At 51.8% G+C, this 17,408-nt stretch overlaps 1 protein-coding gene across 1 annotated transcript in view; it reads right to left on the reverse strand.

Moving 5' to 3' along the window:
* The window catches only part of Esyt3 (extended synaptotagmin 3), a 47,017-nt gene that overhangs the window by 9,838 nt on the left and 19,771 nt on the right, over positions 1-17,408 (reverse strand). Inside the window, exons 3-15 of the mRNA XM_050139686.1 lie at positions 15,555-15,689; positions 13,122-13,198; positions 11,634-11,700; positions 10,448-10,537; positions 9,580-9,635; positions 7,622-7,742; positions 4,160-4,330; positions 3,413-3,495; positions 1,899-1,947; positions 1,361-1,450; positions 952-1,014; positions 807-869; positions 312-380 (exon numbers count right to left, since the gene is read on the reverse strand). Coding sequence (XP_049995643.1) covers positions 312-380; positions 807-869; positions 952-1,014; positions 1,361-1,450; positions 1,899-1,947; positions 3,413-3,495; positions 4,160-4,330; positions 7,622-7,742; positions 9,580-9,635; positions 10,448-10,537; positions 11,634-11,700; positions 13,122-13,198; positions 15,555-15,689 — 1,134 coding nt within the window. The remainder of the gene's footprint in view (positions 1-311; positions 381-806; positions 870-951; positions 1,015-1,360; positions 1,451-1,898; positions 1,948-3,412; positions 3,496-4,159; positions 4,331-7,621; positions 7,743-9,579; positions 9,636-10,447; positions 10,538-11,633; positions 11,701-13,121; positions 13,199-15,554; positions 15,690-17,408) is intronic.

Raw genomic sequence — 17,408 nt, forward strand, 5'->3', positions numbered from 1 at the left:
TGAGGGCCAGGTTGGACATACTCTGCTCAGTGTGACGACCCACTGCCATGAGGAGCCAGGGGACAGTCAGTGTGGCAGAAAAGGCATGACTTCAGACCATGCCCCAGGGTAAACCCTAATCCTGCTGCCCCATTTTTGGTGGCATCATCATCACTTAGCGTGGCAGGTTTTAGATTGTGAATGCCAAACCCACACAGGGAGGGGATTCCAAAGGCTTTCTAGGCATTCAGTGTGAGTTTCCTTCACTCTGCCTCTCCTTAAAAGGGGGCGGGAGCATCATTTCCTTATCTCAGTCTACAAATGAGTCTTACCTTACTTGTGAAGGTCTTCTTGCCTACGGATAGCTTGACATATGAAGAAGGGTCTCTGCTGGCCTTATTCTGTAAGGGGAAACCCACAGTGTTGAAAGCAATGTTTTCAGGGCAGGGCCCAAGACATCTCACCTTTCCCAATGCTCACCCCTCCCCCAAGCATGCCAGTGGGTGTAGGGCAGCCGTGGCTCCTGTTGGGGAAAATCTGCACTGTGGAATGAGCACTGTGCAGAACTACCTCTGGGGGGGAAGCCCCGAGTGCAGACCAGAACTAGGACAGACATGCCCAGGCCCCCCACCTTCTGTGTCCTTTTTATAAAATCGCAATCACTCTTGCCCAAAACAAGAACACCTGGAATACATCACTATGGGACTCCAAGGCCAAGTCTAGTGCCTTGCACAGGAGACCCAGTGAGCCCATGCTATGTGACAGACAGGTCCTGGCTACAGTCACTTCAGGGGAAAGGAGTCAGGTTCTCAGTGATATTCACTTACTTTGGCAAACCTGGAGAGTTTTTTGGCTCGGTATTCACCATTAAGGTAGTCAAAAGGGTTTCTCTGCAGCACAAGAATTTGAGTTAAAACAATACATGGGCATCTGGCTGTGAGCTGCACAGGGCAGTTGGGTCCTGTGACTCACCGGCAGGTTGCAGGCATTTTCTAAGTAGACCACGAGGATGGCGGAGGAGTGGTCACCATGGTCCTGCAAACAGACACAGCCCTCACTGAATATTCCCAGAATCCGGCAGAAGGAAGCCAGCCAGCCCTCCCGCTAACAACCTAGCTTTATGTGACTGAGAACACATTACGGCAGGATAGGTTCACGTCAGACACAGAGGTAGATGTCCCTGTGAAATTGGGTGGCAAGCCCTGACACAGCTCTAAGGACCCCATCTTCCCTGAAAATGAGGTTCAGAGGCTGTTGACTGCCCGGTGGAGAGAACATGAGTGACATGTTCTCTAGGAGACAACAAATGGGGGCTCCCTCCTCTCGCCTCTGCCTGCACACAGTAGGTAGAAGCGAGTCTCCTCCCCTGCCACCCACTCACCTCCAGCAGCACTTCCTGGTCCGTGAGCAGGGAGAGCCACTCCAGCCGCAGGTGCAGCCTCCCGCTGGTGGTGTCACTGAGAACAAACCACTGTGGGGCAGAGGAAGGAAAGGAGAGCTCAGGGATGGAGATGGGCTACCGACAACCTGGGGACTGCATAGTTTTGAGATTAGGGGAAACGGTTAACCAACCAGAAGAGGGCACGGCAGATGCAGTGGGACTGGCAGATGCGGGGCAGGAGTCTTACAGTTGGGGACAATGAAACCCAGGGCTAGCCTACCTTCCTCTATAATGTGACTCCCCTTGCTGAGTTTCCTTAGTCTGTGGACATTTCCCAAAGAAACTTCTAACCCCAGCCCTACGGGGTGCCCTGTAGCCATCTGGGCCTCACCCAATTCTTGTCCCTGAGAACGGGTATGGGTACAGCCCTGCACAGAGGGGACCCGTCACATAGGGCCAGATGGCCGAAGTGACCTGCTAGAGCCATGCACTGAAAGGGGGTGTTCCCGGGGGAAGGGTGCTGGGCGAGCCACCCTACCTCATCAACCACTCTGTTCATCATGACATCTCCAAGGCAGATCTGCAGGCTGAAAGGAAAGGAGAGGGTGAGCTCAACAGTGGCCAGAGCAGGCCCTGGGGACCCACAGGGAACTCTGTTCTCAAATGGCTGGATGTGGCCATTGGGACAGTGGCCTCATTCCTCCAGGTAAACAGTGAGAGACCATTTGCAGCTCATGAGGAGGGAAAGGCTAGCTAACCTTCTGCTCCATTGCACTTAGGCTGTGGGGAGGGAGTGGCTCCCAGCCCAGAGGGGACAAGCAGAGGTCTGGATTCGTCACCTCTGGGTCTTTTAATACGGCTGTTAGCATGTTGAGTGCGGTGATTCTTCATTGTGCAAACCTGTCCATGAGTCACAGGAATTTGGCTTCCTGTGCCATCTAAATGCCAGTGGCACTTTAACAGTCAGATGCCCCTCTGACTTGAAAACTGGTACCAGTGCCCTGGAAGTGGCACTAACTGATGATCTATGTGTGAGGAAGCCAGGAAGTCTTGTATCATAGTGTTCCTCTAACTTATCATGACCCAAATCCAACCCATGGGTCCTGCCAGCCCAAGGGCAGAAACAGTTCCCGTGTGACTTGGAAGTGTGCACACATTCAACACGGACCTGAACTCAGCCCTGGAAGGCAAGTGCTGTGAGCCCCACTTCCCACCCGCAATACTACACCATGAAGACACCAGAAATGACCAGCACTGGGCGGGGAGCTGAGTCCTCCATTTATTTGTTCATATTTCAACTCCATACTCAGGAAAACAAGCTGCATACTACAGGGGCATAAGATCTGAGTCTCTTCACCTGCCGCTACGTCACCCGGTCATGCTCCTCTGCTCACAGACACAGGCATCTTGTGCCCTCTTGTGGGAGGCGGAATCCAGCTGCGCTGTGCCCTTCTCTACTCGCTAGCACACCACGATGGCCCCACACTGAATCCTTAGGTAGATGTATTCAAACATTCAGCTAGAGTCTTCCACAGGAGGGCATTGGGTGGCCACAAAGACTTGGGCAGTAAGCATTTTAAGGGCTGGTACCTATACATGTTCCTCAATGCGGGGCCTCTCTAGACTAAGTGAGATTCTGGCAAGCAATCCCACAGGGTTCATGTGAGCCCTCCCATAGCCTTGAGATCTGGATGTCATCACATGGGGAGTGATGAAGGCTCCTTAAAGTTGAGCACCTAGTCATGCCACCTTGCTCCCTGTTCCAATTGGGATTCTGGGTAGATTCTGAGTGGGGACATGAGCCCTGGGGTCCTCTCTGTACCGCTACTCTCCTCCAGGGCCTAGGTCCGGGCTGGTGATGCCTGGGAAGGTTTGTAACCAGACTGTACAATGTTAGAGCAGATTGCCTGGCACACTCACTCACTGTTGCCACGGTAGCCATAGAGTCGCAGGTCACTAAGCACTGAGGTCTATGCCCACTAAATGCTCCAAGGTCCAGCCTTGTACCCCAGGCAGTAAAGAAGGTCCAAAGCCCAGATCCCCACTCCTCACCTGCCCAGGAAGTCATCCCTGTCAGTATCCTCGTCATACAGGTCCACCTCCAGGTCCTGCCCAGGCACTTCGTACACCATGAACTGCAAGGAGAGAGAAGCATCTTGCCCTGCAGGTCTTGACTGCTGAATCAGATCTAAAACCCACAGACAGCAAAAGCCCAGCTTAGGGCCCTGCCTGTAAGAAAGCAATGCCCCTCTGTAGGCAAGCAGAGAGGACCAGATACAGCACAACCATGCCACAGCGTGGTGCCCAGAGGACACTGGCTGCCATCTGCTCTGCCTTTGTGCAGTCACAATCTCCTCACCCGGGGGCTGTGGGACGACAGCAGGAAACTAAGCTTCCCTTAGTCAGCCTGCTTCTACTGCCGGGGACCAGACCTAACAGCATGCCCTAGCGTTGTAAGGAAAGGGGCAGCTGGGAGGTGGCCCTGGAACGTGTGACTGACGGGCTGTGAGTTGCACCCACCCCGCAGCAGGGAAGGCTGGGAGCTGTGGGCAGAACTGTCTGCACTGTTCTTTTCCTTCCATTTGCAAACATCCACAGCCAGTTCTGGTGGGGAAAGGGAGCTTAATATGGGGTGAGAAGAGCCTACCTCTGAGCCTGCTGGACAGGGAAGCAAGAATAACAAGTCTCTCCCACTAACCCTGGTTTCCCTGTTGGGCCATGAGAGCCACTTGCTCAGCACAGCCCAGGGAGAAGCCTGGAGACACGAGGCCTTCCAAGACAGATGGAAGAGAACCTCACCTCGAACACTTCATTCCAGGTGGGGTTCAGGTTCTTGTAGACGGTCCTGCTCCGGCAGTGCTGCAGGCCAATGCTCACCTTGGCGTATGGGTCTGACTTGCCTCCAAGCCCTAGGAAGTTGTCCTTCTGGGCCAGCTTCTCGGCCTCCAGCAAATGGACTCTGATCACCCCCTGAGAAACACCCAAGCCCCAGGTCACAACTGCCTCCTTGGGGTGCAGCCTCAAGTCCAGGATCCCAGGACCAAAGCCACCAGAGGTCACTGTTGGACAGAGACTGCAGCCAGAGATAACAGTGACCGAGCCAAGGCCTCACAGCAACTGGTGGCAGGGTCTACTGCTCTACCCAAGGCTTTGGCCTTCCCACACTCTTCTCTAGACTCAACATGAACGGCTGGTTCAGGGTTTCTCCTCCTCCTTCAGCACTGCTGGAAAACTGTACATACATAAACTGAAAGCTAGGGATACTTCAGGCAGCATGTTGTGGGCCTGCCTGCACTGGTGGTAGGTCGCTGTATGCATAAAAAAATGCCTCAAGTATCATCCACCACAGGGCAGACCCTTTCCCCACACTCCCACTGTTTAAAAAAAAAAAAAAAAAAAAAAAAAAAAAAAAAAAAAAAAAGGAAAGTCACAGTTCCTGAATCTTAGGGTATGCCACTTTTTTAACATATACATTTTTTTGATCTCCAAAACAACCTTGAGAAATCTACTCTTAGATTTCTGGCAAAAAACAAAGATCCGTGCACAGGCTGCTCATTGCACTGTCATCTGCAGCAGCAAAGGCCAGACACAGCCTGGCTGTCCATCAACAAGGCTGGTGGTGCAGTGACAGTACCTCCCACAGTGAAGGGCTATGCAGCCATCAGCGCAGATGTGGAAGACTATCTGTACCGTGGCAGTGGGGTTCTGTGATACAGTTAGCAATAAAAGCAGAGAAGGAAAATAATACACTTAACATCTTTCAAAGAAATGGGGACCATGATAACTACCACTTAAGGCCTATGCTACTGTAGAAGATTCCTAACACATGTACACACACTTAAATGGAGTTGCCCTATAACAGTAGGGGGCAATGTCTCTACTATACTTCACAGATGTATATACTTCACCTCTATTGGAACTGTCCTCACAGACTCCCAAACATTACAGGCCAACGTAATTACTGCCAATGCTCTTGTACCCTCCAGGATTTGAAAGACCCTTGTGGTAATTTGAACGAAAATCCCCCCCCCCCCACGGAGAGGCACCATTAGGAGGTGTGAATTCCTTAGAGGAAGGGTGTCACTGTGGGACTGGCTTTGAGGTTTCTTGTGCTCAAACTCCCCACAGTGTGACTTTCAACTTCCTATACGCTGCATGTCAAGACATACCCAGCACCATGTCTGCCTGCACGCTGCCATGCTCCCCATCATGATGATAATGGACTGAACTCTGAAACTGTAAGCTGCCACCCCAGTTAAATGTTTTCTAAGAGTTGCCATGGTCATGGTGTCTCCACAGCAATAAAAGCCCTAACTAAGGCAGCCCTGTTGCTGAAGATATCATGTACTTTAGTCATAGGACAGGGAGAAAGAAACTAGGCTGGTACTGACCTGGAAACTTCCTTATACATGCTACTGGGGGAGAAAGGCAGCAACCTTCCCCGGCTGTGAACCCCGAAAGCTACAATGACTGGCCTGACAATACACGGCCACTGGGGCAATAGAGAAACGGATGTCATGGGAGTGAACAGCACTTCCTGACTGAACTTAAGGCCCACTCCTCAAGATGAAATTCATACCTGGGGCTATGACTGGTTTTATGAATCTATAGTTAGACAGGCCATGGCTCCAGGGGAGACTCTACCATTATTCTGCTAAATGAATGTGGCGTTAAACTAACTCCCGAGTTATGGTTTGACCCATATATTAGAGCACCTCCCAGCCCTCATTGGAGAAGTTTCTTTTCGCAGTGGATGGTGATTAACACAAAGACCCACGACTCACCGAGGTGCAGAAAATAAGAGACTAGAATGCTCAGCCCTAAATGGGACATCTAGATCACACCCCGGCTCAGGGATCTTTGCAGAAGAGGAAGTGGAAAGATTGTAATAGGCCATGGATGACTATAAGAAAGTGTTTTCCAGACATAGCAGGGGGCTGCATATGTGAACTCACGGGAATTGTGACCGCATGCCCAAGACCTACGCAAGCTCGAACCAGACAAAATTCCAGGGAGACAGGAAGTCAGGTGATAGCCCTGCTAGGTTAATTCTCCCCCTAGCAACTCTCAATTGCCAGGAGCACCCCAGCTAGCTGGAGTGCACCTTCTTGGCCTTGGTGTTATCGCCCCTCTCCAAAATACACTATATGAAATTCTCAAAGAACTAATCAAAATCTAAAAATAAAAGGAAACGGGGACTATGAATATAAACAAAGATGTACAGATATGACTGTGTATGTCTCTGCATTAACTAACACTCAAATACAATGGGATAAAAACCATTACTTTAGTGGTGGGGGGGCGGGGCAAGGACTGGGGGATAGGAACGAGAGGCAGTAAGGATCCCTCCCTAAGATGCAGTTTTGGTATTGGCCTTTAGAAACATACAACTATGTTACATAATTGTAGAAAATTCAAAACTAAAACTTGAACATAGAAAACAGAATGAAATAAATGTAAATATCCATGACCAGTTACCAGAAACACATAGAAGCTGTCCCCCAAAGAGTTCTAATGTTGCAAACTGTCAGGACATTCCTAGGGGAATATACGTTTTTAGGAACGCTTACATTGGTGAGACGGTGTTTACATTGTTATGGGACTGCATGTAGTGTGGGTGAAAGCCAGTGAGCCATCATGGGAAGACTCGGGACATCCACGCTGCCTCCCTGCCAGCCCACGTCCCTGAACTTCATGTATGTAATGCAGTATATGTCAGGCTGGGCATGAGCAGAAGGCCTGCGGCTTTTCACCTGGCGGACAGTAAAATGGATGTTTTCTTCTTCCAGGGCCCCTATCTGCAGCCCCTTAGCCAGTGCTACTATTTGTAGGGCAGCCACAGGGCAATGTCCGGGGGTCTCATGAATGGATCCCAGACGTTGGAGAAAATGGGCTCAGGAGCCAAAGAATTCCCATCCTGGTTCAACCAAGAACCTTCCTTTTCTGTAGATCTCAAGGTCCTGTCCACCACTGCACAGAACCAAGGGAGCCTTCCTGAGGGAAGAAGGGGGACCTCGGGTGTCATGGAGTGCCTACCTACAGTTTCAACTACAGGGGGGACAGGAACATGGTAAAACTACATGGGTGCTACCCCTTCCCAGATGGTGACTTTGGGCAAGTCACACACCTTTCCCAGCCTCTGGGCCACCCTGTGAAATGGGTTACCATGAGGATGGCCACTAGTGAGCACTGTTCAGAACCCAGCCATGGCCTGCGTCCCTCCTCATTGGCCCAACACTCGAGCCAGCTCCCGGTACTCACGCTGGGCAGAGGGAAGCGCAGGTTGATTATATCCAGCCCCTTCTTCACGGGTACAGTCACACGGTTGGGCAGCACCAGGTGGGCAGCAATGAGGTCTTCCAGCAAACTGTCTGATACGTCACTGAAACATCAGGCGTGACCAGCTATGGAGGGGTGACATTGCTTCCGTATGCCACCTGCCCCTGTACTCATCCTCAGAGCTGGCACTAAGGCTCCACCAGAGGCAACACTGGTCTCTTCCTGACCAGCTGCTGGGCACGAGACAGATATACATCCTGTGTCCTAGACATATTGACCCAAGGAGGAGCATCCTGCTTGCACTCTCCACCCCCAATTTAAAAAAAAAAAAAAAGGTCCTGCTTGTTCCTAGGCAACACAGAGTGCTTTAAGAACAGACCCTAGGTCAAGATTCCCATCATATTCCCTAGCTGCCCTGCTTTAGATGGGCGTCCCCGTCCCTTGACTTCAGTGTCCTGATAGAGGGCTGCTAACGGCTGCACCCGGAACAGATGTGAAGGGAGTTGTGGGTACAGCACTGAAAACAGTGCTGAGGCCACAGGACAACAGCTGGCCACTGACACCTTTCTCTTCCTTGACGCTGGTGGCGTTCTCTATTCCTTGGCTCACCTACCCCCACAGTCGGACAGTATCAGCAGGACCAGCGCACAACAGCTATTCAAAAAGTCTTCTTTGAGTAACAGTGTGTGGCTGCTTAAATGGGACATTGTTATCAATCCCCTTGCCAAAGTTCAGGGACCACTGCAGAGGAGGTGGTGGAAAGAATTTAGGAGCCAATAGGTTAAATGCCGGCTCCTGGACATGCCATGACTATCAGGCTCGGCTCCTGGACATGCCATGGCTAGCAGGCTCGGCTCCTGGCCATGCCATGACTATCAGGCTCATGAACTCGGAGCAGCTGTGGTTACCTGCGCAGAACATACGCAAGATCAAAGCAGACACAAAATTTAGGCCTAAATGGGGAGAGACTCTCCAGGCCTCACCAATAACTGGAAATCTACTGGCAATGGGCAGCTGCTGGTAGAGGGAGAACCATTCTTGAGAGTGTGGCCACTGGCAGATTTTCCCATGCTTCAGGGGATGGACCCACAGTCATGCACATATAGTCAGCATTAACTCGACTTTATGGGTTATTTAAAATAAAAATAAAAAGAGGACGTGAAGTTGGGAGGAGGATGTGTTGGGAGCCCGGGGAGAGTCAGAGGAGAAAGTGGATGGTGGAGAGATTTCATTATGTGCTCTTTTGGAATTTCCAAAGAACAGGAGAAAAGGTGCAAGACCAGATTCTCTCCATTTGGAACAATGAGATCAGAGGGGGACATCCCCAGTGAGCATATAGGTGGCCGTCCTTGGGGCCCGCAGAGACATTCAATAGCCTTCCCGACCAATCCAGGAGACCCTGCCTCCCGGAGAGATTTAATGATACTAGCATCCTCCTGGGTGCCTTGAGGAACACCTGGTGTCTGAAGGCCGCCTGCACCTCGCCTGGGGAGCTGAGATTCCCCTGGTCCTGTCCTTTCTCGCTGGCCCCTGCTGGGAAAATGTCCCTTCCCATCTCTGTGCACATCAACTATGTCACAGGGGCCAACTGGGCATCTCACTACAGTGGGGGTGGGGAAGGGTGAAGTGTGAGGATGCACACCTGTGTTCCACACACAGTAGGGTTCTACCCCACGTGTGCATGTGCTTGGGCAACTTTAAGACAAAGAAGCCTGGCCTCTCAGTCTACACTGGGCAAAGCTGTCAGCAGGAGGGTGTGCACCTGTCCACGGGCTGGCTTTCTGCAGGTGTGCGCACACACACGCGCGAGCACACACACATGCGCACACACCGGTACTTGCCCCCCCCCATTTCCCACTCATTATACAGGGTGGGGGGATGCAGCCTCTGTGCAGCTCACAGCTGTCAGGACTCCAGGGAGCCCCACCCCCGGCACTTACTTGATACCCGGCATGTCCAGTAGGTTGGTCAAGCCCGTCCAGTTGATCTGCAGGTGCTGTGGGCAGAGGGAGGCTGCTAGGCTCAAGAAGCAGGCAACCCAGGCTGATACCTTTCCCAAGCTCCTCATATCCCCCCAAAAGGGAGAACCCTATTTGCCGGGGTGCACCTATTGCCAGATGAGGTAGAGAGGATGTCCTAGCTAGCTCTGCTAACCTGACACACCTTAGAGCCACCTGAGACCTCAGTTGAGGGATCCCCCCAGTCCTGGCTGTAGGGGGTGTCTTGGGTGTTAATTGATATGGGAGGACCCAGTCCATTGTGGGTGACACATCCCCCAGGCAGGAGGTGCTCTTGGGTTGTATAAGAAAGCTAGTAAGCCTGAGACGGAGCTAGCAAGCAGCTTTCCTCCATGGCTTCTGCTTGAGGTCTCTGCTTGGATTCCTGCCCCAACTTCCCTCAGTGACGGACTGTTACCTGTATACTAAAATAAGCCCTCTCATAAGCTGCTTCTGCTCAGTGTTTGAACACAACAACAGAATGAAACTAGAGCAAGGCTCCAGGCCTTAGCTTAGGCTGGTCAGGCCTGCTGCTTCAGGCCAGGACCGCCACAGAAGGGGGCTTTGCCACACAGCCAGGTTGGTCTGTTCTCACGAGCTCAGGTTTGTCTCAGAGAAATTTCTGGACCTTGTGGCCCTCGTTCAGTTCAGTAACTCCTTGAGGTTGCCTTAAGGACCAATTAGGATTGGACCACAGGTGTCCAGCTGTGCTGGGCTGAACCACTGTTCATTCTCAGGCTAAATCCCAACATGGGAGGTTCAATGTCTGCTCACGGAAGGCATCAGGCCTATCCCTAGGCTTTGAGCTCACCGGCTTTTGAAGGAAGAATATGGTCACGGCTCCCACAAAGGGCTTGTCCTCTAGCAGGGGCTCCAGGATGACACGCAGGGTGCCCTGCAACTGGTAGGCACAGAGAGCTGTGAGGGAACCAAACCCGTTCCCATACTTGCCATTCAGTCCCCTGTGGCTTCATTATCACACGCCACCTTCCCTCTGTCAGGTACTCCTGCCTAGGTCACCTGCTATCACTGAAGGGACCACAGCTCATGATCGGGGACCTGGACACAGCTATGACCCCACTGCTGCCCCCCAAAGGCCATGAACTAACTATACTGTGGTGTGTGAGCAGCTGGGGTGGCTGGGACACAGATGTGACTTCCGGATGGGCACACGGCCTCTGGAGAGATGTATTTCCACCTCCAGGTCCACCTGGGTCCCAGCTACGGCTCTCCCTCACTTTCCTATGCAGACAAAACCTCTGGAGACTTGACACACAGGTGGCCCTAGAGCCCAAGGCCCAGCAGGTTAGTAAAGCCCAGCACCACTGACTGTGTGACCTCACAGCTGCTCCCGTGTCAACAGCCCATGTCTGGTGCCACTGTGTCCTTCACAGCATGGTCCAGTGTTGTGGTGGAAAATTATTCTAAGGTGTGTTGCTCTCCTTTATGCTGTGGAACATTTGTTTAACGATATAAAGGTGTGTTGATTTTGTTTATGTTGTATTTGTTTAACTCTGTGAAGCTGTGATTCTTTTCCTGTCTAAAACTGATGGTCTAATAAAGAGCTGAATGGCCAATAGCGAGGCAGGAAAAAGGATAGGTGAGGCTGGCAGGCAGAAAGAATAAGAGAAGGAGAAATCTGGAAGAGGGCAAGGAGCAAGGAGAGGAGGATGCTAGGGGCCAGCCACCCAGCCAGCCATGGAGTAAGAATGAAAGTAAGATACACAGAAGAAAAGGAAAAGGCCTGGGGGCCTTTTAGATAGATGGGATAATTTAAGATAAGAAAAGATGCCTAGAAACAACCCAAACTAAGGCCGGGTGATTATAATTAAGAATAAGGCTCCATGTGTGATTTAGTTGGGAGCTGGGTGGAGGGCTCCCCAAAAGAGCAAAGATTCAAGAGTACTAAAACAAACATCAACACTCCAGTGTGAGCTGATCCCACTTCCCGGAGCCTAGTGCAGGGGCTGGGGCAGCTGTCACGGCATCCCCCTCACCTGGATGCCGTTCACACCTGCTCGGATCTTCTGAAGCTCCACACTGATTTCACAGTCCCCGATGTAGCTGAAACGAGCGGGGGGGGGGGGGGGGGGGGGGGGGGGGGGGGGGGGGGGGGGGGGGGGGGGGGGTGCTACTGCTTAGAGCAGGCAGGCAATGCCCAGTGATACACAGCCTCAACCCTTGTTGCTGGCCATCAGGTCTCAGTTAACATCAGCTTGTCACTTTTTCCACAGCCTCAGCCTTTCTTTCCCTCCCAGACTCCTGCACCTGGCCTCTTCTTTGGCACATCCCCACTTCTGTCTAGGAAAGCAGGGCTTTGTGGTACCATCTAGCCCCAGGGCACCCATGAATGAAAAGGATGTTTCTGGTAAACATGCTGTTCCTCTACCACTTCTGGATCCCTGATCAAGGGGACACATGTGCCACACCCCCTGGTTCATCCCGCCATCATCTCTAGTTGTTGGTGGAGGTGGGTGATAGAACCTTGGAGACAGGACCAGCTGGCGTCCCCTGCCAGGTGATGGGCCCTGAGGAGCCCAGAGTGGGCGCCTTTGAGGGTAAATGTCAAGAGACTGTCAAAGGTCTGGAGGAAGCTAAGAGGAGATGACCATCACACCCCTGCACACATGGGCATATGAGCCTGCTGTCAGACCACAGAAATGCTTGGTGAGCAGGGACAGGCAGAACAGGGTGGCAGGGGTGCTAAGTGCCACCTGAGAGGCTGAACTATTCACAGGAGGGTCTGTGACAGCGTATCTGGGGACAGGGGTACTTCGTGGTCTGCTACCCTTCTAACACGCACAATGGAGACCAGCTCCTAAGAGGGTGGCCTCAGAGCCATCTTCTGTTTCTGCCAATGACAAGAAATGTGAGACTCTGGGAAGGAATGAAAACCACTCTTGTCCTGTCCCCAAACACACTGTCAATGCCTCAGCACCTCTGGAAAGATGCATTGCTTGACTCTCCCTTCCTGGCTCAGGCCCGTCATGAGCCTCACTGGAAAGACGTGCCCACGCCTAGTGCAGTGTGCAGCCCAGTGCAGCGTGCAGCCCACTCAACAGCCTCTCACTGCTGACTCTAGTTTTCCTGGCGTGTCAGAGGCCAGCTCTCCACACAGCCTCTCCTCTCTGCTTGAAGCTCCCTGGTCTCAGCACAAGCACCTGCCTCCTCTACCCACCTCTGCAGAGGCTGCTCTGACCCTCCAAGTGGCCCAGCTTTGGCTTGCAAGAAAGTCCTGCAGAGCTGCTGGGGGTGCAAGACGCCAGGCTCAGGCTGAGAAGTGAGCCAGGGCTGGCTATTCGGGGCCAGTCATCCCCCATCCACTTTTCTGTACCCCGCCTTTTACAAAGACCTGGGTCTCAGCCCAGAGGTGCTGTGGTCCTAGGAAGGCTTTCATGCCCCAAACCAGCATACACACAAAACCACTCTATCTTCAAGCTGCTGTCTAGAGTTACCCTGCCTGTCCCCGAGACACCAGGACTCACCAGAGCTGCAGGTCCAGGGTCACTTTCCTCCGGTTACATTTGTCAGTGTGTGCCTTAACACCGTTCACCTTGGGGCACTGAAAAAGATGACAGAAAGACTATGGATCCCCTGCTTCCCCTTCCTGTCACAGCTATTTAACAGGATCGACTCCAGGAGGCCTTAGCCTGGAGAAGACAGGGCAATGGGGACCTAGCTTGGCCTCATATGCCCACCGCCTAGCCCCGAGACAGTGGAAAGGGAGAAGTCAAATAAAGAACAGCCACTCTGCCCCACCCAGTGGGGAGGGTTGGGGGTGAGTAACAAGGTCTCCTAAAGAGAGTTTAAAGGGAGTGTGGCAGATGGGAAGGAGCTGGCCCTGCATGGGTAGGGTAAAGGCAGGGTCACTGGCTCAGGGATCCAATCCCTTCTGTTCCCTCTCTCACACACACACCCGTGCTCACTGTACCCTCAGGTACTCTGGTTAAGACTCATCAGGAGTAAAAACTAAATTTCATTTGCACCTGAGTTAGTGATATGCATGCCAAATGCGAGGTAAAAAGTTCACGAATGTCTGCTGTTGTTTGGAGCGCATTTTAGAGAAAGATGATTATATAGGCAGAGGCAGGGATATATAATAAACCAAGCACAGCAAGATATTAGCATCTGCACAGCTTAGAGAACAGACCTGAGGCGTTCACTGAATAATTCACTAAACATCTTATATGTTTAAGATTTTTTCATACTAAGTTATTGGAAATAATTCGACCAGTTCCACAAGGAGAAAGGATTCCATTACATTTCTGCTCACCCCACAGAAAGTAGCATTTGAAAATGTATTATTGGGGCTGGAGAGATGGCTCTATGGCTCAGAGCACTCGCTGCTCTTGCAGAAGACCAGGGTTTGGTTCCCAGAACCTACCCAGTGGCTCACAACTACCTGTCACTCCAGTTTCAGGGGTCTGCTGCTCCTTGTTCCCTGGGAGGCACTGGGCACATGTGTGGTGCACATCAAGTCACTCAGACATACACATAACGTAAAATCTAAAAATGTATTAACCTTTGAATAGATTCTCAAAGTATGGAGTTCATTAAAAACACAATGTTTTTTTTTTTTACACCTCTGATTTGTTTTCTCATATTTATTTATTTGGTATTTTAGACTTCTTCTGGTACCTGGAATTGAACCTAAGACCTTCCATGTGTTAGGCAACTTTTAATTTTATATTCTATTTTTCTTTAGGAGTCTCCAGAATTGTAAAAGGGCACATGCAGCCTGGCTATGCCCCGGCTCATTGGAAGTGTAGTTTGGGGGAGGGGTACTGTGTTCAGTCATCATTTCTCGGGGCCTGCCGGGAGTAGAGGATCGCCTGGAACCTCTGAATGTTCAGCTACCCCAATACCTCACCTTCAGGGACAGGTATTAGGGTGACCACTACAGGCCAGCAGGATAGTCCTGGTTCAGACAAGGGCACTAGACCAGAACATGGCTTCCACATTTGGGACATGGTTTACCCAGCTGCAGGGGCCAGCTGGTTCATGCCTCAGAGGAGCCCTTAGAAACGGGTCCTGTCCTTTCATGTGCTGGGAAAGTGGAGCTCAGAGAGGGCAGGCCACTGGCTCGAGCTTACCACAGCACAGAGGATGCTAAAGACACTGGCGGATGTGAAAGAAGAGGGCGGGGCAAATGCATAGCGGCATGCACAGCGGTTTGCACAGGGGCATACGCAGGGGCGTGCCTGGGCCTGTGAAGGTCCTGGGAGAGCCCCCCCCCCCAGTCAATCAGTGAAAGGAGGGGAAACCGGAGGACGAGGAACAGAGAGGAGATGGGCAAAGCCAAGAACAGAAGGCCTCGAAAGGGCAGAAGGAGGAGTGAGGCCAGTCACCTGCAGGCCTAGAACATCTGGTCAGCCTCCTCGGGTTCGGTGCCCAAGGAGTGGCCTGGTGGTGCAGGCTCTGCTCTAAACTCAGCAGTGTGAAGTTCCTTTGCTCTGCCTGCCGAGTTCTCCAAGGGCAACTCAGACATCACTTCTTTCGGGATGCCTGTGGTCTCCACAGAACTAGTGTGAGCTGCTAATGCCCTGAACTGCCTTGGGGCAGAGATCACAGCTGACCCTCGGAGTTAGCAGGTACCATTTGTTCGTCTTTCCTAGCTATCTGGCTCCCTCTGTGCATGTTTCTGAAGTTTCTAGAAGAAAAGGGGAACTATTTCCTTCAGCTTCTTTCTGCTCTATGACCGTGGTTTCCTTGGAGCCCGGAAAGTTGGGTAGGAGGACTGGAGGCAAGAGCTGTGCCCTGGGGCTGACAAGCTGGGAAACACAGGCAGGGGCTATGGCTCTCTGAGGCCCAGTGGCATCCTCATAACCAAGTACTGTCCTGGGTGGGGGGACCAGGAAGAGAGGACAAGAAAAGACTGCCCAGGAAGTCCAGGCTGACCTCACTGACGCATCACCAACCTTCTGTCCAAAGTAGAGCTTGGTGAAGGTGAAGGTCCTGAGGTGGACGCTCTTCTCCCGGATCTTGGGCTCCAGTTTCTCCCGGATCTTGTTCTCCATGATCATGCTTAGGTAGGGCCAGATCTGCGTGATGATCTGCAAGTTGGGACGGGGGCCCTTGGAGGTCAGCTCTGTGTCCCAGACTGCAGGTCCACAGAAGCCTGGATCCTCTGCAGCCTGGTCCACGGGTGGCATCCACAGTCATGTGGCTTGCCCGCTAGCCTCCCACCTGCCCATCAATCCATTCTGTAAACACCTGATGACAGAAGCCGATCCCACTGCCAGCAGAGGGTTAGCTGTATTTTGAGAGTACTATAGGAACACTTCAGTCTAATTCAGCAATTTAAAGCCATCAGATCTGCCCTAAAAACATCCTTGCTCTGCATTACACCTCGTACACAGTAACAGATGCTATTGGTTTAAGAAAAAAAAATGATGACAGACGAGATTGATAAATTGTTTCCTATGGGCATAATTTCTACACGCCAAAAAAGGCAGACTTTGGTCCATTCCTGCGCCAGGGCTGGTCTGAAAGCCATGAGTGGGACCAAGTTCCTCCTGATGCCAGGGCCTCATGTACCCATGCCCTAGTCCTTGTGCAAATACCAAGTGTACTTACACACACCCAGACGGTCTAGCCTACTACACACCCAGTGGATTGGTTCAGCCTATGGCTCCAAGGCTCCAAACCTGCCCAGCAAGTTACTGTGGTGAGTACTACAGGCAACCAGGACGCACAGTAGGCAGTGTCTGTAGACAGACGTGGCTGAGACACTCGACAGGAAATGTTCGGCTCCAGTCATAATCCACGGGACCACTTTAGTATTTTGGTTCATTGTTGACAGAAATGTCATGCGGACATACTATACAATGATCAGAATTTGCCAAAATGATATTGGTAGAATACTTTTCTTGTTTACATTGTGTGTGATGTGTGTGTGCGCGTGTGCGCACGTGTGCACACGCACACATGCTTGCACTACAGCACTCACGTGGCCGTCAGAGGACAATGGAGAAGTCTGTTCTCCCCGACCATGTACGTCATGGGGATGGACAAACTATCTTACTGGCAAGGCGCCATGTTTTTAGTTGACCTAAAGACTGTCAGTTTCTTTTTTACCAGTAATGGCCACTTTCTATTGTAACCACGTGAAGTGGAGATGTTGGGTGGCAGGGACAAGTGACAGCGTGTAGTGGGGTCTTCGGGCTTCAGTATAAAGGTGCCCCTTCCCCACTCCGGTCCTCCCCATAATCATGGTAGAGCCTGAAGCCATATGGGACCCAGGGGCTCATCCTCCCACTGTCTTGGAGACCTCTTCTACACCATCTTCCGGTGTTCTCCAGAGCTCGTGGCATTACCCTCAACGTGCGGTTCACCTCCATGGCTGCCTCCATCCTTATCCTAACAACTGCATCCATGGCCACGTGTGACACTCCATCCTAACAGCTGCATCCATGGCCACGTGACACTCCACCCTAACAACTGCATCCACAGTCACGTGGTACTCCATCCTAATGGCTGTCTCCACAGTCATGTAGCTTTCAGTCAAGATTCAAGCTCGACAGTCATCAGGGCCTGGCTGGCACACACAGGAAGGGCTCTGCAGAGTGTGTCCCCAAGGCCTGATACCCAGCTCTTTATCCCAGAACCCTGGTCATTCCTAAAGCCATGAGCTATTTCCTCTATATTCTACATGGAGGCTGGGGCAGTTTTTGATATGCTTGGCAATGACATGTCCAGCAATGTGAAAATATCAGCCTTAGATTAACAACGGTCATGAGTGTTAACCCCTGACCTCAGTGATGCTGCTGTGG

The sequence above is a fragment of the Alexandromys fortis genome, unplaced genomic scaffold (assembly GCF_014885135.2).
Source record: "Alexandromys fortis isolate MF-2015 unplaced genomic scaffold, M_Fortis_MF-2015_v1.1 scaffold_36, whole genome shotgun sequence".
NCBI lineage: Eukaryota > Metazoa > Chordata > Mammalia > Rodentia > Cricetidae > Alexandromys > Alexandromys fortis.